At 45.2% G+C, this 19,777-nt stretch overlaps 1 protein-coding gene across 1 annotated transcript in view; it reads left to right on the top strand.

Moving 5' to 3' along the window:
* Window positions 1-6,646: 6,646 nt before the first annotated feature.
* The window catches only part of LOC126101598 (UDP-glucosyltransferase 2-like), an 82,211-nt gene continuing 69,080 nt past the window's right edge, over window positions 6,647-19,777 (top strand). Inside the window, exon 1 of the mRNA XM_049912276.1 lies at window positions 6,647-6,859. Coding sequence (XP_049768233.1) covers window positions 6,655-6,859 — 205 coding nt within the window. The 5' untranslated portion in view covers window positions 6,647-6,654. The remainder of the gene's footprint in view (window positions 6,860-19,777) is intronic.

Raw genomic sequence — 19,777 nt, forward strand, 5'->3', positions numbered from 1 at the left:
CAGCCTGGACAATGGTGTGCAGGCAGTATCACCCTCTGGCATTAGAAGGACCACGTGGTCGACAATATGAATAGCATCAGCAGGGCGGAATGGGCAGCAATGTGACTAGGCAGTATCACCTGCTGACATCAGAAGGACCGCCTGGGCAGTGGTGTGCATGAGCACCATCAACCACTGTCATCAGCAGGACAACCTGGGCAGCGGTGTGCATAGGCAGCAGAACCCACTGGCGTAGGCAGGACCGCCTGGAAAGAAGTCTGCGTAGACAGAGTCACACCCTGGCATCATAGGCACTGCCTGGGCAGCTGTGTTAATGGGCAGCGTCACCTTCTGGTGTCAGCAGGACCACCTGGGCAGGAGTTTGAATAGGCAGTGTAGTGTCACCCGCTGGTGTTGGCAGGGCCACCCGGGCAGCTGTGTGCGTAGGCAGCGTCACCCCCTGTTGGGCAGCAGTGTGCGTAGGCAGCATCACCTGTTGGTGTCAGCAGCACCACATGGGCAGGAGTTTGAATAGGCAGTGTAACGTCACCTGCTGGTGTTGGCAGGGCCACCTGGGCAGCCGTGTGCGTAGGCAGCGTCACCCCCCCCCCCCCCCCCCCTGTTGGGCAGCAGTGTGCATAGGCAGCATCACCTGCTGGCGTCAGCAGGACGACTGGGCAGCCGTGTGCATAGGCACTGTCATCTGTTCGTGTTACCAGGCCTGACTGGGCAGCCGTGTGCCTAGACAGCATCACTCGATGGCATCAGGAGGAAGGCAGTAGCTGACAAACGGTTCAAATGGCTCTAAGCACTATGGGACTTGACATCTGAGGTCATCAGTCCCCTAGACTTAGAACTACTTAAACCTAACTAACCTAAGGACAGCACACACATCCATTTCCGAGGCAGGGTTCGAACCTGCGACAGTAGCAGCAGTGCAGTTCCAGACTGTAGCGCCTAGAACCGCTCGGTCACAGCGGCCGGCAGTAGCTGGCAGGGACAGTGTGCCAGGGACAGTGAACGGCAGCCATGTCCAGGCTGCATGCCTGCCTCAGACCATGGAATACAGTATATGGAAGGATGCTATTCAAATCATAGCTCACACCCTGTTCGACATCAAATGCATTTGCCTGCCCTGGGTGTTGGTCAGCGACTACTTGGTCCTCGAGAACTGGAGTGCAGAGAGAGGGTAGTCTGGCAACTACCATTCTGGACTTAAACACACGTCCCACATGTGAGGTGGATGCCCTCAGACCCACTAGGTGACTCAAATGAAGATGCCAAGTATCCCTGTACAGTCTTCTGCTCAAGTGGATGCCTGTAGCTTCTCTAGCCTAATCCAGAGTACGTGGCTACTGTGAACTTCGTATGGTCTTCATCTCAACCTTAAGGATGGCACTGGCGGCGTAGCTCTGCATCACCTACACAGCTATACAGGGTGTTACAAAAAGGTACGGCCAAACTTTCAGGAAACATTCCTCACACACAAATAAAGAAAAGATGTTATGTGGACATGTGTCCGGAAACGCTTAATTTCCATGTTAGAGCTCATTTTAGTTTCGTCAGTATGTATTGTACTTCCTCGACTCACCGCCAGTTGGCCCAATTGAAGGAAGGTAATGTTGACTTCGGTGCTTGTGTTGACATACGACTCATTGCTTTACAGTACTAGCATCAAGCACATCAGTACGTAGCATGAACAGGTTAGTGGTCATCACGAACGTGGTTTTGCAGTCAGTGCAATGTTTACAAATGCGGAGTTGGCAGATGCCCATTTGATGTATGGATTAGCACGGGGCAATAGCAGTGGCGCGGTACGTTTTATCGGGACAGATTTCCAGAACGAAGGTGTCCCGACAGGAAGACGTTCGAAGCAATTGATCGGCGTCTTAGGGAGCACGGAACGTTCCAGCCTATGACTTGCGACTGGGGAAGACCTAAAACGACGAGGACACCTGCAATGGACGAGGCAATTCTTCGTGCAGTTGACGATAACCCTAATGTCAGCGTCAGAGAAGCTGCTGCTGTACAAGGAAACGTTGACCACGTCACTGTATCGAGAGTGCTACGGGAGAACCAGTTGTTTCCGTACCATATACAGCGTGTGCAGGCACTATCAGCAGCTGATTGGCCTCCACGGGTACACTTCTGCGAATGGTTCATCCAACAATGTGTCAATCCTCATTTCAGTGCAAATGTTCTCTTTACGGATGAGGCTTCATTCCAACGTGATCAAATTGTAAATTTTCACAATCAACATGTGTGGGCTGACGAGAATCCGCACGCAATTGTGCAAACACGTCATCAACACAGATTTTCTGTGAACGTTGGGGCAGGCATTGTTGGTGATGTCTTGATTGGGCCCCATGTTCTTCCACCTACGCTCAATGGAGCACGTTATCATGATTTCATACGGAATACTCTACCTGTGCTGCTAGAACATGTGCCTTTACAAGTACGACACAACATGTGGTTCATGCACGATGGAGCTCCTGCACAGTTCAGTCGAAGTGTTCGTACGCTTCTCAACAACAGATTCGGTGACCGATGGATTGGTAGAGGTGGACCAATTCCATGGCCTCCACGCTCTCCTGACCTCAACCCTCTTGACTTTCATTTATGGGGGCATTTGAAAGCTCTTGTCTACGCAACCCCGGTACCAAATGTAGAGACTCTTCGTGCTCGTATTGTGGACGGCTGTGATACAATACGCTACTCTCCAGGGCTGCATCAGCGCATCAGGGATTCCATGCGACGGAGGGTGGATGCATGTATCCTCGCTAACGGAGAACATTTTGAACATTTTCTGTAACAAAGTGTTTGAAGTCACGCTGGTACGTTCTGTTGCTGTGTCTTTCCATTCCATGATTAATGTGATTTGAAGAGAAGTAATTAAATGAGTAACATGGAAAGTAAGCGTTTCCGGACACATGTCCACAGAACGTATTTTCTTTCTTTGTGTGTGAGGAATATTTCCTGAAAGTTTGGCCATACCTTTTTGTAACACCCTGTATATCAGCCGTGTACATCTGAGCACACTGAGAGAGGGAGTGAGAGACTCAAACACTATTTATGTGAACCAGGCTGGCTGCTGCTTTCCCGTCGCCATCACCTTAGCCTGGAAGCCAACACAAGTCAGTGGGGCATGGGTGTGTATGTTGTTCTTAGCGTAAGTTAGTTTAAGTTAGATTAAGTAGTGTGTAAGCCTAGGGACCGATTACCTCAGCAGTTTGATCCCATAGGAACTTACCACAAACTTCCAATTTACCACAAGTCAGTGACGTTGTCACAACGTGTAGCAATAGTGAGTTCACTTGGGCTGCTTTTCTCATTCGGTAAGCTTTTTTGGATGGCTTGTCATAGCTGAAAGGTGTCCCAACTTCGCTTTTTCAGATGCGGTGGCGGCTGTATTTCCTATCAGAGGAATACTGAACAAGTATTCTTGCACTCTGAATACGTCTTCTTACCTCATACTGTGTGGTCACCATAATGACCGTACCACTCTCCATATTATGTCATTTTGCTGTATTGGCGCTAGGCAGTTTAATACTCCAGCCTAAACCGTGACGCAACACTTCATCTTATTCTTACAATAATTAATTATTTTGTACATTATTATTTTTGTAGCTACCCAACAGAATTTCCTCAAGGGATCAATTTTTTTTTTTCTGGAGCGGAAAAAAATCTGTTTTTTTTTTAAATTTTCAGTGTCATCCCAACATTATTGATACATGAATAAAAATAACTTAGCTTTATTTCGTAAGTACCAGGATCTGTTGCGTTTAATCAAAAAATGTTCAAATGTGTGTGAAATCTTATGGGACTTAACTGCTAAGGTCATCAGTCCCTAAGCTTACACACTACTTAACCTAAATTATCCTAAGGACAAACACACACACACCCATGCCCGAGGGAGGATTCGAACCTCCGCCGGGACCAGCCGCACAGTCCATGACTCCAGCGCCTTAGATCGCTCGGCTAATCCCGCGCGGCTGCGTTTAATCATTTGAGGATGTGATCAAAAACCATTAAATGAAAAAGGTGGCATTCATATAAATAATATCAAATTATGTACTTCGTATATTTGCTTATCTTTCAGGTATGAAGTAATTTAGCTCAAAGGCCCAAGTGATTGGGAAAAGGCACATGTGACTCTGTATGCAAGAAGGGTAAAAGGATGGGCCCACGAAATTACAGACCGATATCCTTAAAATCGGTATTCTGCACAATTCTTGAACATATTCTCAGTTCAAATATAAAAAAAATCCTTGAGACAGAAAAGCTTATGTCGAAGAATCAATACGGTGTTAGAAAAAATCACAGATGTAAAGCTCAGCTTGCCATTTTCTCACATGATATCCTGCAAAATAACGCATGAATGGTAACAGGCATATTCAATATTCCCAGATTTCCGTTATGCATTTCACACCGTGCCTCACTACAGACTTTTAACGAAGGTACCACCGTAGGGAATAGGTTCACAGATACGTGAGAGGCTCAAAGACTTCCTAAGTAACAAAACCCCAGTGAGTTGTCCTCGATGGCGACTGTTCATCAAAGACAAGGGTATCGTCTGGAGTGCTCCAGTGATGTGTGATAGGGCCGATGTTATTTTCTATATACATAAACAATCTGGCGGACAGGATGGGGAACAATCTGCGTCTGTTTCCTAATGATGCTGTGATGCATGTGGAGGTGTCGAAGTTGAGTGACTGTAGGAGGATATGAGATGACTTCGACAAACTTTCTGGCTGGTGCAATGAATGGCAGCTAGCTCTAAATGTAGAAAAATACAAGTTAATACAAATGGTTCAAATCGCTCTGAGCACTATGGGACTTAACTTCCGAGGTCATCAGTCCCCTAGACTTAGAACTACTTAAACCTAACTAACCTAAGGACATCACACATATCCATGCTCGAGGCAGGGTTCGAACCTACGACTGTAGCGGTCGCGCGGTTGCAGACTGTAGCGCCTAGAACCGCTCGGCCACTCCGTCCGGCCAAGTTAATACAGATGAGCAGGAAAAACAAACTCATAATGGTAGAATGCACCATTATTAGTGTGCTGCTTGATAGAGTAACGTCGATTAAATATCTATATGTAACGTTGCAGAGCCAAATGAAATGCAACGAGCGTGAAAGGTTTTTAGTAGGGAAAATGAATGGTCGACAGTTGGGAGAATTTCAGGAGACGGTGGTTCATCTGTAAAGGAGGAAACTAGTATGACCCCTTCTTTCGTACTGTTCGAGTGTTTGGGATCCGCACCAGGCCGGACTAAAGGATTACATCGAAGCAGTTCAAAGTTGGGCTGCTAGATTTATTACCGGAAGATACGAACAATGTGGTTTCACCGTCAGACACCACACTTGCTAGGTGGTAGCCTTTAAATCGGCAGCGGTCGGTTAGTATACGTCGGACCCGCGTGTCGCCACTATCAGTGATTGCAGACCGAGCGCCGCCACACGGCAGGTCTAGAGAGACTCCCTAGCACTCGCCCCAGTTGGACAGCCGACTTTGCTAGCGATGGTTCACTGTCTACATACGCTCTCATTTGCCGAGACGACAGTTTAGCATAGCCTTCAGCTACGTCATTTGCTACGACCTAGCAAGGCGCCATATTAAGTTACTATGTCTTCTGAACAGATAATATTGTGACTCATGTACCGTCAAGAGCGACGTTCATCATTAATGGAATAAAGTTAAGTATCAAACTAATTACGTACGCTTTCTGAATTCTAATTCCTTGTCATGTTCCAGACCGCACGTCAGTATAGTCCTTCCCTTCTCACGGCTGCCTGCGTGAGCTAAAACGCGTGCCTTTGGGCCTCCTCTAGTAACACGGTGTTGGCCCTTCTGCCAACACAACAAACAACACGTTAGTCTTACATAGATGCTTCGGGAACTGAAACGGGAATCCCTGGAGGAATGGTGACATCCCTTACGAGGACAAGCCGACTGAAAAACGATTCTTCTGCCGCCAACGTACATTTCGTGTAAGGACCACGAAGCTAAGATAAGAGAAATTACGGCTCAAATGGAGGCAAACAGACCTTTTTCCCTCGCTCTCTTTTGAGTGGAACAGGAAAGGGAATGAGCAGTAGTGGTAGAGAGTATCCTCCGCCATGCACCGTACCGTGGTTTGCGGAGTACGTATGTAGACATAAATGTAGACTTCATTTTGCAGCAATACAGTACTCCGTCACCAATTCCTTCATAGGTTCGTGATCACAGCCCCTAACTGCCTCAGCGTCAAATTGGACGTCTTTTGCATCCTGACTCTCGTCTTCTTCTGTGGCCCCCGTAGTCACCTGGTTTAACGCCATGTGATTTCTTCGTGTGGGCTTATGTCAAAGACTCTGTGTTACTGCCTGAGCTGCCACTTAATTTGGAAGAGCAGCTAGCAGTCGCCACTTCGCAAACAGCATGAATACAGAGCACCTGTAATGTGACTTTAAAACTCTGGAGCATCCTCTAGCCACTCATACATGTCTGTTTCCTGTGCATCTGGTAGTCTTTGGGTGGTCAGTCCCTGAAACCCTGAAGAAACTTGTGAATAAGCCTCTACTGCACTCCCACTGCTTTATAAGTGACCCATAGACAACGAGTGACGGGCTGCGACAGAGGCCTCAGTGAGGATGTGACGGTGTTGCAGGTGGCGGCGCTGATGTCGGTGATGTGGTGCTGCCTGCACGCAGTCCGTGGCGCCAACATCCTGGCCGCGTTGCCCTGGGAGGGCCGCAGCCACTGGATCATGCACCGGGAGCTGCTGGTCGAGCTCGCCCGTAGGGGCCACAACCTCACCGTGATGACGCCATTCCACCAGCCGGGCGATCCCTGGGAAGTCATCCGGACCCACGCCCCATTCGTAGAGGGTGGCAGTGAGTTCCATCTTCCTTCATGTGCCGTTCGGGGCTGCCCGAAATTGATTCTGCTGAATCGCTAACGTTCTTGACTCCATAAGAAAGACAGCTTGGTCGTTTATTTCGAGCTTTTACACACACCAAAAAAAGTTTTGCATCACCCCGGTTCCCAGAACTCCTGAAGATAGACGTTGACTGTGGCTATTGTATCACACAATTCCTTCGACTGTTCACAGATGTCATTAAACCCGCCTAAAGATCTAAACAACCGTGCATGAGCAGCTCTTATTAGACAGAGGGGATCCGACAGCCCATCATTTCCAGTCATTCCATCGGGAAGGAGGTACACAGCTCAACCATGCCTAGACAGTTAATACGGCAGTTCTACACTCCTGGAAATTGAAATAAGAACACCGTGAATTCATTGTCCCAGGAAGGGGAAACTTTATTGGCACATCCCTGGGGTCAGATACATCACATGATCACACTGACAGAACCACAGGCACATAGACACAGGCAACAGAGCATGCACAATGTCGGCATTAGTACAGTGTATATCCACCTTTCGCAGCAATGCAGGCTGCTATTCTCCCATGGAAACGATCGTAGAGATGCTGGATGTAGTCCTGTGGAACGGCTTGCCATGCCATTTCCACCTGGCGCCTCAGTTGGACCAGCGTTCGTGCTGGACGTGCAGACCGCGTGAGACGACGCTTCATCCAGTCCCAAACATGCTCAATGGGGGACAGATCCGGAGATCTTGCTGGTCAGGGTACTTGACTTACACCTTCTAGAGCACGTTGGGTGGCACGGGATACATGCGGACGTGCATTGTCCTGTTGGAACAGCAAGTTCCCTTGCCGGTCTAGGAATGGTAGAACGGTGGGTTCGATGACGGTTTGGATGTACCGTGCACTATTCAGTGTCCCCTCGACGATCACCAGTGGTGTACGGCCAGTGTAGGAGATCGCTCCCACACCATGATGCCGGGTGTTGGCCCTGTGTGCCTCGGTCGTATGCAGTCCTGATTGTGGCGCTCACCTGCACGGCGCCAAACACGCATACGACCATCATTGGCACCAAGGCAGAAGCGACTCTCATCGCTGAAGACGACACGTCTCCATTCGTCCCTCCATTCACGCCTGTCGCGACACCACTGGAGGCGGGCTGCACGATGTTGGGGCGTGAGCGGAAGACGGCCTAACGGTGTGCGGGACCGTAGCCCAGCTTCATGGAGACGGTTGCGAATGGTCCACGCCGATACCCCAGGAGCAACAGTGTCCCTAATTTGCTGGGAAGTGGCGGTGCGGTCCCCTACGGCACTGCGTAGGATCCTACGGTCTTGGCGTGCATCCGTGCGTCGCTGCGGTCCGGTCCCAGGTCGACGGGCACGTGCACCTTCCGCCGACCACTGGCGACAACATCGATGTACTGTGGAGACCTCACGCCCCACGTGTTGAACAATTCGGCGGTACGTCCACCCGGCCTCCCGCATGCCCACCATACGCCCTCGCTCAAAGTCCGTCAACTGCACATACGGTTCACGTCCACGCTGTCGCGGCATGCTACCAGTGTTAAAGACTGCGATGGAGCTCCGTATGCCACGGCAAACTGGCTGACACTGACGGCGGCGGTGCACAAATGCTGCGCAGCTAGCGCCATTCGACGGCCAACACCGCGGTTCCTGGTGTGTCCGCTGTGCCGTGCGTGTGATCATTGCTTGTACAGCCCTCTCGCAGTGTCCGGAGCAAGTATGGTGGGTCTGACACACCGGTGTCAATGTGTTCTTTTTTCCATTTCCAGGAGTGTATCACGTCCACATTGTTACTTTGTGCTAAGAAGGGCTCTCAACAAGGGAAGTGTCCGGGCATCTCGGAGTGAACCAAAACGATGTTGTTCGGACGTGGAGGAGACACAGAGAGGAACTGTCGATGACATGCCTCGCTCAGGCCACCCAAGGGCTATCACTGCAGTGGATGACCGCTACCTATGGACTATGGCTCGGAGAAACCCTGGCAGCAACGCCACCATGTTGAATAACGCTTTTGGCGCAGCCACAGCACGTCGTGTTATGACTCAGACTGTGCGTAAAAGGCCGCATGATGCGCAACTTCTCTCCCGACGTCCATGGCGAGGTCCATCTTTGCAACCACGACACCATCCACCGCGGTACAGATGGGCCCAACATGCGGAATGGACCGCTCAATTAGCATCACCTTCTCTTCACCGATGGATGTCGCGTATGCCTTCAACCAGACAATCGTCGGAGACGTGTTTGGAGGCAACCCGGTCAGGCTGAACGCTTTAGACACACTGTCCAGCGAGTGCAACAAGGTGCAGTTTCCCTGCTGTTTCGGGGTGAGATTATGTGGGGCCGACGTACGCCGCTGGTCGTCATGGAAGGCGCCGCAACGGCTATGCTATGAGAGAGTGCCATCCTCCGACCGATAGTGCAACGATATCTTCAGCATATTGGCGAGGCATTCGTCTTCATGGACGACAATTTGCGCCACCACCGTGCACACCTTCCTTTAGGATAACGACATCGCTGGACTAGAGTGGCCAGCATCTTCTCCAGACATAAATCCTGTCGAGCATGCCTGGGATTGAAAAGAGCTGTGACCCAACAACCACTCTGAGGGATCTACGCCGAATCGCAGTTGAGTAGTGGGACAATCTGGACTAACAGTACCTTGATGAACTTGTGGATAGTATGCAACGACGAATACAGGCATGCATCAACGCAAGAGGACGTGCTACTGGGTATTAGAAATACCGGTGTGTACAGCAATCTGGACCACCACCTCTGAGGGTCTCGCTGTATGGAGGTACCAGTGCAATGCTTGGGTTTCATGAGCAATAAAATGGGCAGAAATGTTGTTTATATTGATCTCTATTCCAATTTTCTGTACAGGTTCCGGAACTCTCGCAACCGAGATGATGCAAAACCTTTTTTGATGTGTGTAGATATGTCTGCAGTCGTTACAGTTTGCTCACAGTACTGTGTCCGTTTGGATTCGTAACATTCAAAATGGATTTTTAGCGAACAGTTAAAAAAGTTTTGCAAGTTTTCAAACCCAATAGTCGCGTATTAAATGGATCAACAAAACTTCTCATTGTCACGAGAGCGTCGTTTGTTGTACAAGATTCTGTGACGCTTTTGTTTTGAAGCGTGATATTTTTTTGGTGTATGATAGAGTAAATATCTGTGAAATAATTGACGTACCCAGGTTGCGTATGCAAATGAGATTTGTAAAACACTTCGGAAAATTGCCAGTAACATCTGATTACTATGGCGACCGAGACTTTCAGAACAGAGAGTCCAGTCATTGAAAACAATGTAAGACCCGAATTGAAGAAGGCTCCAAGATCAATCAAAGAGGTTTATAACACTCCTGTCTGCTAATACTGTACGATAACCTCGAAACTGGAGGCAGTTTGCAAACAGAATTATTATGTTAAGTTAATAATGGTATAAAGTAACAGAACGGTGTTACCCTCTGAGAGGAATTTTGCTAGGTTAACCGTGTTGTACCTAACGGGAATGGCTTATCGGAATGAAAGTCAGAATTACGTAAATGTTTGAACAGTAACAAACAAAATTTTGCCTATCTGTACTGTTCAATTGATAAAGAGAACGGTCGCCAGCCTAATTAGGCAAGAGAAAGATTAACGTTCTTGTTTAAGAAAGTAGATATAAGTAACTATAATGGACAAACACAACCTAGACTTAGCCACACGCGAGTGCAATAAACTCTGACACACACATATGTTTTAAGATTGAAGCTAACAGTTAGAGCAGCACAAACTTTTTGCAAAATTATAACATATACCGAAACACACTATTACTTTCAGGGCTTACACAAAGTGAATGGTCTTTATAACATTACTATTAATATGCACTTCTAATACACAAGAGAGACAAACACTTAGCAATCATGAACATATAGTTTTCTACTATTGCAGTTTCCCACTTTTACTACAGCGAAACACAATGTTGACAAAATTGCAAGAAACTGACTCACCTTTTTGAATTTACTACAGACAACCATGTGATCATTTACTTTATAAGCCTCAGTCTTGAGAACTTTTAATTTTGAAGTTAGCAACAGCACTTTAAATAGCAGTTTTAACAGGAAAATTATTTTGAGCAAATAACATTTACTTTAACTCACTCTATTGCCACATTAGCTTTAACTTTCTTTTTACTAAGTTCAAGAGGCATTAATTAGCAAAACTCTAGGCTTTAATTTCTTTTAGTAAGGACACTCGGATATCACTTTAGCTCAAACGGAGAGGAACCTGAGAGGTGTTATGATGAGGAGAAAAATCAAGGTAGGTACATAAATTCAGATACAAATTACCTTATATTTCAGCACATTAGCACGTCCATTAAGCTGATCCTTCACTGTACATCATTATAGTATTACGTAGCAATGATTGCGCAATGTAGTGGCATCTGCATGTTGGTAGGTGGAATTGTAGGTAGAATTGTTGGACTCTGTCATTTCTTGGTGGCGATGATAGATACAAACTCCAGAATAGTTCCAGCTATTTATCCATCCATCCGAGGCATTTGAAAGCGGCAGGAAAAGCCTCTCTCGGAACCATCACAATATGCATCTGTTACTCGGCAGTGCACGGACTCGTAGCTCGTCTCCGACTCCTGGCTCGCCCCCGACTGCTGGCTGGTCCCCGACTCGTAGCTTGTCCCCGACTCGTAGCTTGTTCCACCTTTTCCACCTAGGCCAACCACAATTTGCGCGCGCTACACAGTTCCGTTCCCGAGGGGAACCACTGCACCTTTTACATACAGAATAACTAAGAGCCCTAAGTGAGGATCAGCAATTTACATAACAACAACCAAATACATTAAATAAAACAAAACATTTACACATATTGACATCTCTACAAAAAATTATTCACACAAAATTACAATCATATACAGTAAGTTTTGTTCCCTCCAAATGGGACAAAGATTTTAAATTACAGATACACTACTTTGCATTGAAACAAACCACGACATCAAAGTTTTAACAAAGAAAAGAGTACACAATTTTATGTTATCGATCCAGACACATTTACAGACGATCAACAATGTAACATTAAATAAAGCAAAAAAAACAAAATAAATCCATACAGCATAAGAGCTGTGGTGTTACACATGCCCCATGTTTCGTTGAAGTTTCCCGTCAGGGATACTTCAAGGAAACATCTATGACACCTAAGTGGTGCTGGCTGCAAAAAAAAAAAAAAAATTATTCCATCCAACTTCAGTTGGGAGAAAAAAAACACACATTACAAACATACAGTATATACACTAAGAAATTGCATACATTTCTTCCAAAAAGATTTTCAAAATAAGACATTTACAGAAATTTTCATATTCACACTGGTTTAAGGAAACTAATTTTCATCATTACACTAGATATCTTTAAGCATGTTCATTTCATACACACACAGTTCAAATAATTGACAAACAGTACACAAACTAATCTACATATTAGTATAATAGGTAAAGCCTTTAAATAAAATAAAGAAAATACACATATACAACAACACAGAACATTCTAACTCAACAAAGCAGAAATTTGTCTTTCAATATTTTTCAAGGAATGTAAGTTTCAGACACACAAGTATAGTCATGATCACAGTACATTTTACAAGGTTCAGCAATTAATGAAATATTGAAAATATCAGTTTGTATCCACATATGCACAAATATTTACACAAACAGCTATGAGAACCTTTTCCAACCGACTCTTTAAATACTAAAGTAACTTTGCAAGGTTTTTTCTAAATAATTAACTTTAAAGCTGCTCTTCATTAATAGCAGTCCAAAATGTTTGTTGCACATAAACACACTAACATATTCAGAGCCTATCTTTGATCATCACTGCTGTGTTTTAAAATAAGGCAGTCCAAAACTTAAAGTTATTTCAAAAAACCTAGTATCAAAAACATTTACATCCATTTAAATAAGAATGCATATTTATTTTATTATAACTTTTCACTGACTTCAATGAGAATAGTCAGTTCATAACACATTGACCAACAAACCTAACTTACTTCACTGCTTGCCTCAGCACTAGCAGTCCATGTTGTTCATTCTGCCCGTTATTGGTTTGGCAGTCTTTGTATGTAAACATTTAGGGACAAAGATTTTAAATTACAGATACACTACTTTGCATTGAAACAAACCACGACATCAAAGTTTTAACAAAGAAAAGAGTACACAATTTTATGTTATCGATTCAAACACATTTACAGACGATCAACAATGTAACATTAAATAAAGCAAAAAAAATAAATAAATAAATAAATCCATACAGCATAAGAGCTGTGGTGTTACAGGTTCTCCTTCAAAGGAGACTGCTTAAAAACACTCATGTGTCTTATCTTCGAATATTTCTTAAGCAAAGGGATCCATATCAAATAGGGTTAATAGGAGACACAAACCAACCTTAGAACTGGCTTACCCAGTTTAACGTAGACTCCCCGCCCTAGTGCAACATGCCACTTTTCGCGGTAAAAATTCGTTGCCAGAAAATATAGCCCTCAAATGGAATTGAACCCCTGACCTCCAGAATAGCAGTCAAGTGTCTACCGACTCAGTTGCCGAACCCACTGTGCAATACTAGTTATACCCAGACATACAGCATTTTACTGGTGTATGAATCTACACTGCGCAACAGAATTCAAGGATCAGTTTTAGAAAACCTCTAATTGTCTTCCATTGTGAAACAACAGTTTGAAGTGTGGATCAGAGGTGTCTACAACGCTCCTCTGTAAATTTTTTGCACATCCATCCTTTTGACTGAAAGTCTGGTGAGACTATGGCCATTGACTGCGAGAAAATGAAATGTGGTGAAGATGATTCCATTGCGATGTAGAAGTTTGAAATTTCACTCAAAAGTGTGTACAATCTTACTTTGTAATTTTTTTTTTGTATGTATCCTTTTGACTGGAAGTCTAGGGGGGGACTACGGTCGTTCACTATTGTAAGGAAACGAAACACCTACAGCCGTCCTTATGACCTTCTTTATTGTGTAGCTACCAGATTCGACATTTCAGTGCACCACCTCCAGGCCTTAGTTGATGCTGAAGAGGTTATCACGATCCACATATACGATGCACCAGCGGCCAATATAAGTGGTTTGCGCAAACTGACTGCATCTGTGATGTCTCCCCGACTATCAACCCAGGTTGGTAAGACGACATCACATTTACAGTTGCGTAAACCAGTTATATTGGCCACTGATGCATCGTATAATGGATCGTGATAACCCCTTCAGCACTGAAGCTCAGAAAGTGGTGGGTACACAGTAAATGACATCGCAAGGACGGCTCTAGATGTTTGATTTTTTTTACAATCCTCTGTAATGGTGCAAGAAAACGGGGCGCCCTTAGACGTCACCCTCAAGAGCTCGACGGCACTGCAAGGTGTCAACATTTCCATTTTTTTAATAAGTCATCAGTTTTCAGACTGGCTTGATGCGGCCCGCCACGAATTCCTCTCATGTGCTGCCAACCTCTCATCTCAGAGTAGCATTTGTAACCTACGTCCTCGATTATTTACTGAATGTATATATATCTACAGTATATACCTTCTACAACACCCTCTAGTATTACAGAAGCTGTTTCCTGATTTCTTAAAAGATGTACTGTCATCTTATCCCTTCTCCTTTCAGTGTTTTCCACATATTCCTTTCCTCGCCGATTCTGCGGAGAACTTCCTCGTTCCTTATCAGTCCATCTAATTTTCAACAGTCTTCTGTAGCACCACATCTCGAGCACCTCGTTTCTCTTCTTTTCCGGTTTTCTCAGACTCCGTGTTTAACTTCCATGCGATGCTTTGCTCCAGAGGTGCATTCTCTGAACTTTCCTTTTCAAATTAAGACCTATGTTTGATATTGTACGTTACCCATCTTTCGCTATAGCTTAAATTCCTATGAATTTCGAACGTCTTCTACATCTACATCTACATCTACATCTATACTCCGCGAGCCACCTTACGGTGTGTGGCGGAGGGTACTTATTGTACCACTATCTGATCCCCCCTTCCCTGTTCCATTCACGAATTGTGCGTGGGAAGAACGACTGCTTGTAAGTCTCCGTATTTGCTCTAATTTCTCGGATCTTTTCGTTGTGATCATTACGCGAGATATATGTGGGCGGTAGTAATATGTTGCCCATCTCTTCCCGGAATGTGCTCTCTCGTAATTTCGATAATAAACCTCTCCGTATTGCGTAACGCCTTTCTTGAAGTGTCCGCCACTGGAGCTTGTTCAGCATCTCCGTAACGCTCTCGCGCTGACTAAATGTCCCCATGACGAATCGCGCTGCTTTTCGCTGGATCATGTCTATCTCTTCTATTAATCCAACCTGGTAAGGGTCCCATACTGATGAGCAATACTCAAGAATCGGACGAACAAGCGTTTTGTAAGCTACTTCTTTCGTTGATGAGTCACATTTTCTTAGAATTCTTCCTATGAATCTCAACCTGGCGCCTGCTTTTCCCACTATTTGTTTTATGTGATCATTCCACTTCAGATCGCTCCGGATAGTAACTCCTAAGTATTTTACGGTCGTTACCGCTTCCAATGATTTACCACCTATGGCATAATCGTACTGGAATGGATTTCTGCCCCTATGTATGCGCATTATATTACATTTATCTACGTTTAGGGAAAGCTGCCAGCTGTCGCACCATGCATTAATCCTCTGCAGGTCTTCCTGGAGTACGTACGAGTCTTCTGATGTTGCTACTTTCTTGTAGACAACCGTGTCATCTGCAAATAGCCTCACGGAGCTACCGATGTTGTCAACTAAGTCATTTATGTATATTGTAAACAATAAAGGTCCTATCACGCTTCCTTGCGGTACTCCCGAAATTACCTCTACATCTGCAGATTTTGAACCGTTAAGAATGACATGTTGTGTTTTTTCTTCTAGGAAATCCTGAATCCAATCACAAACCTGGTCCGATATTCCGTAAGCTCGTATTTTTTTCACTAAACGTAAGTGCGGAACCGTATCAAATGCCTTCCTGAAGTCCAGGAATACGGCATCAATCTGCTCGCCAGTGTCTACGGCACTGTGAATTTCTTGGGCAAATAGCGCGAGCTGAGTTTCACATGATCTCTGTTTGCGGAATCCGTGTTGGTTATGATGAAGGAGATTTGTATTATCTAAGAACGTCATAATACGAGAACACAAAACATGTTCCATTATTCTACAACAGATTGACGTAAGCGAAATAGGCCTATAATTATTCGCATCTGATTTATGACCCTTCTTGAAAATGGGAACGACCTGCGCTTTCTTCCAGTCGCTAGGTACTTTACGTTCTTCCAGCGATCTACGATAAATTGCTGATAGAAAGGGGGCAAGTTCTTTAGCATAATCACTGTAGAATCTTAAGGGTATCTCGTCTGGTCCGGATGCTTTTCCGCTACTAAGTGATAGCAGTTGTTTTTCAATTCCGATATCGTTTATTTCAATATTTTCCATTTTGGCGTCCGTGCGACGGCTGAAGTCAGGGACCGTGTTACGATTTTCCGCAGTGAAACAGTTTCGGAACACTGAATTCAGTATTTCTGCCTTTCTTCGGTCGTCCTCTGTTTCGGTGCCATCGTGGTCAACGAGTGACTGAATAGGGGATTTAGATCCGCTTACCGATTTTACATATGACCAAAACTTTTTAGGGTTCTTGTTTAGATTGTTTGCCAATGTTTTATGTTCGAATTCGTTGAATGCTTCTCTCATTGCTCTCTTTACGCTCTTTTTCGCTTCGTTCAGCTTTTCCTTATCAGCTATGATTCGACTACTCTTAAACCTATGATGAAGCTTTCTTTGTTTCCGTAGTACCTTTCGTACATGATTGTTATACCACGGTGGATCTTTCCCCTCGCTTTGGACCTTAGTCGGTACGAACTTATCTAAGGCGTACTGGACGATGTTTCTGAATTTTTTCCATTTTTGTTCCACATCCTCTTCCTCAGAAATGAACGTTTGATGGTGGTCACTCAGATATTCTGCGATTTGTGCCCTATCACTCTTGTTAAGCAAATATATTTTCCTTCCTTTCTTGGCATTTCTTATTACACTTGTAGTCATTGATGCAACCACTGACTTATGATCACTGATACCCTCTTCTACATTCACGGAGTCGAAAAGTTCCGGTCTATTTGTTGCTATGAGGTCTAAAACGTTAGCTTCACGAGTTGGTTCTCTAACTATCTGCTCGAAGTAATTCTCGGACAAGGCAGTCAGGATAATGTCACAAGAGTCTCTGTCCCTGGCTCCAGTTCTGATTGTGTGACTATCCCATTCGATACCTGGTAGATTGAAGTCTACCCCTATTACAATAGTATGATCACGAAACTTCTTCACGACGTTCTGCAGGTTCTCTCTGAGGCGCTCAACTACTACGGTTGCTGATGCAGGTGGTCTATAGAAGCATCCGACTATCATATCTGACCCACCTTTGATACTTAGCTTAACCCAGATTATTTCACATTCGCATTCGCTAATAACTTCACTGGATATTATTGAATTCTTTACTGCTATAAATACTCCTCCACCATTGGCGTTTATCCTATCCTTGCGGTATATATTCCATTCTGTGTCTAGGATTTCGTTACTGTTCACTTCCGGTTTTAACCAACTTTCCGTTCCTAATACTATATGCGCACTATTTCCTTCAATAAGAGATACTAATTCAGGAACCTTGCCCTGGATACTCCTGCAGTTTACCAATATTACGTTAACTTTTCCTGTTTTTGGTCTCTGAGGACGGACGTTCTTTATCAACGATGATAATGTCCTCTCTGGTAAGCCGTCAGGTATTTTATCGTTTCGCCCAGGGGGGGGGGGGTCCCTCTAACCTAAAAAACCCCCGTGTGCACGCCACACGTACTCTGCTACCCTAGTAGCTGCTTCCGGTGTGTAGTGCACGCCTGACCTGTCTAGGGGGGCCCTACAGTTCTCCACCCAATAACGGAGGTCGATGAATTTGCAACCATTATAGTCGCAGAGTCGTCTGAGCCTCTGGTTTAGACCCTCCACACGGCTCCAAACCAGAGGACCGCGATCGACTCTGGGCACTATGCTGCAGATATTAAGCTCAGCTTGCACTCCGCGTGCGATGCTGGTTGTCTTCACCAAATCAGCCAGCCGCCGGAAGGAACCAAGGATGGCCTCAGAACCCAAGCGGCAGGCGTCATTCGTTCCGACATGTGCTACTATCTGCAGCCGGTCACACCCAGTGCGTTCAATAGCTGCCGGAAGGGCCTCCTCCACATTACGGACGAGACCCCCCGGCAAGCACACCGAGTGCACACTGGCATTCTTGTATCATTTTACAATGCCGAACGCTTGTTCCAGATCGACAGATTCTATCAATCAGTCTCAATTTTTCTAAAGTCTTGCTTCTATTACCCAGTGTAACGTCAGAACTGCCTCTCTGGTCACTTTACCTTTTCTAAAGAGAACTAATCGTCATCTAACACATCCTCAGTTTTCTTTCCCAGATAGTAAGTCGTATGCGCACTAAATTTGGATCAAATTGCATGAGTGCTCTCGTATCGTGGTCTTCGTGCTAAGCCGGCCGGTGTGGCCGTGCGGTTAAAGGCGCTTCAGTCTGGAACCGCGTGACCGCTACGGTCGCAGGTTCGAATCCTGCCTCGGGCATGGATGTGTGTGATGTCCCTAGGTTAGTTAGGTTTAATTAGTTCTAAGTTCTAGGCGACTGATGACCTCAGAAGTTAAGTCGCATAGTGCTCAGAGCCATTTGAACCATCTTCGTGCTACTTCTCCTTACATCCCCACCCTTAGGAGTTAAATGCCCTCGAATTATCACCCTTTTCACAGTCCCATTCCATCCTTAAAAAGGATAGTGCTTGTTTACCCACAGTGCATTTTTCCCTACATAATAAACCGTGAACGTACCAGGTGTGGTTGAGACTGGTCCAGGCGTTAAACAGTTACACCACTTTCTCTCACCATTACAAATAGGGGCGCTAGCAATGAGAGGAAGTCGTCGTGGATCGGTTCAAACCACCCAGAAGACCGATTAAAAAAGAGATCTTCCCTATCCCCACAGTAACTGTCCCCTGGTATTAAGTCACGGTTATGAATAACTAGGTTAAAATTTGCTTAGGCACTCCATTGCTAGTTGGAACATACACATTAGCCTGGCTCTTATTTGGAATTATTTTAATTTTTTTTTATTATTTCTCTTGCACTAATCCCCACCCCCTTTTGGTTCCACTCGATGTAGAAATGAGCTATGTGAATACTGGGCTCATAGAGAGGGACGTCAAGCGCATGGGAGATTATAATAAATTAATTACATACAACGAGACACAGAGACGATATCTACTTCAGGCAGTATCCGGGTACAGATTGGGTTTTCAAGATACTGATAAGAGACTTTCTCAAAAGACAATAATTGTAACAGAACATCTGATTTCTCTTGCACTATTCCCACTGCCCCCCCCCCCCCCCTTCATTTTGGTTCCACTCGATGTAGAAATGAGCTGTGTGAATATTGTTGTATGAACAACGTTCTGGGAACGCTTTATTTCCATGTTAGGGCTCAGTTCTACAACTCTTCAACACATTAATCACGGGAAGCACCACCGAGCGAGATAGCGAAGGTGATAGCACACCGGACTCGCATTCTGCAGGACGATGGCTCAAATGCGCGTCCTCCCATCCTGATTTACATTTTCCATGATTTCCCTAAATCGCTTCAGGCAAATTCCGGAATAGTTGCTTTGAAATGGCATGGCCGACTTCCTTCCTCATCCACCCAAAACCCGATAGATGACCTCGCTGTTTGCTCCCCTCCCTAAAACCATCCAACAAACGGGAAACATACAGGAAAAGATCGTATCAACACCGTGTGAAACAATTTTCATAAATTAAATG

Source organism: Schistocerca cancellata, chromosome 9 (assembly GCF_023864275.1).
Source record: "Schistocerca cancellata isolate TAMUIC-IGC-003103 chromosome 9, iqSchCanc2.1, whole genome shotgun sequence".
NCBI lineage: Eukaryota > Metazoa > Arthropoda > Insecta > Orthoptera > Acrididae > Schistocerca > Schistocerca cancellata.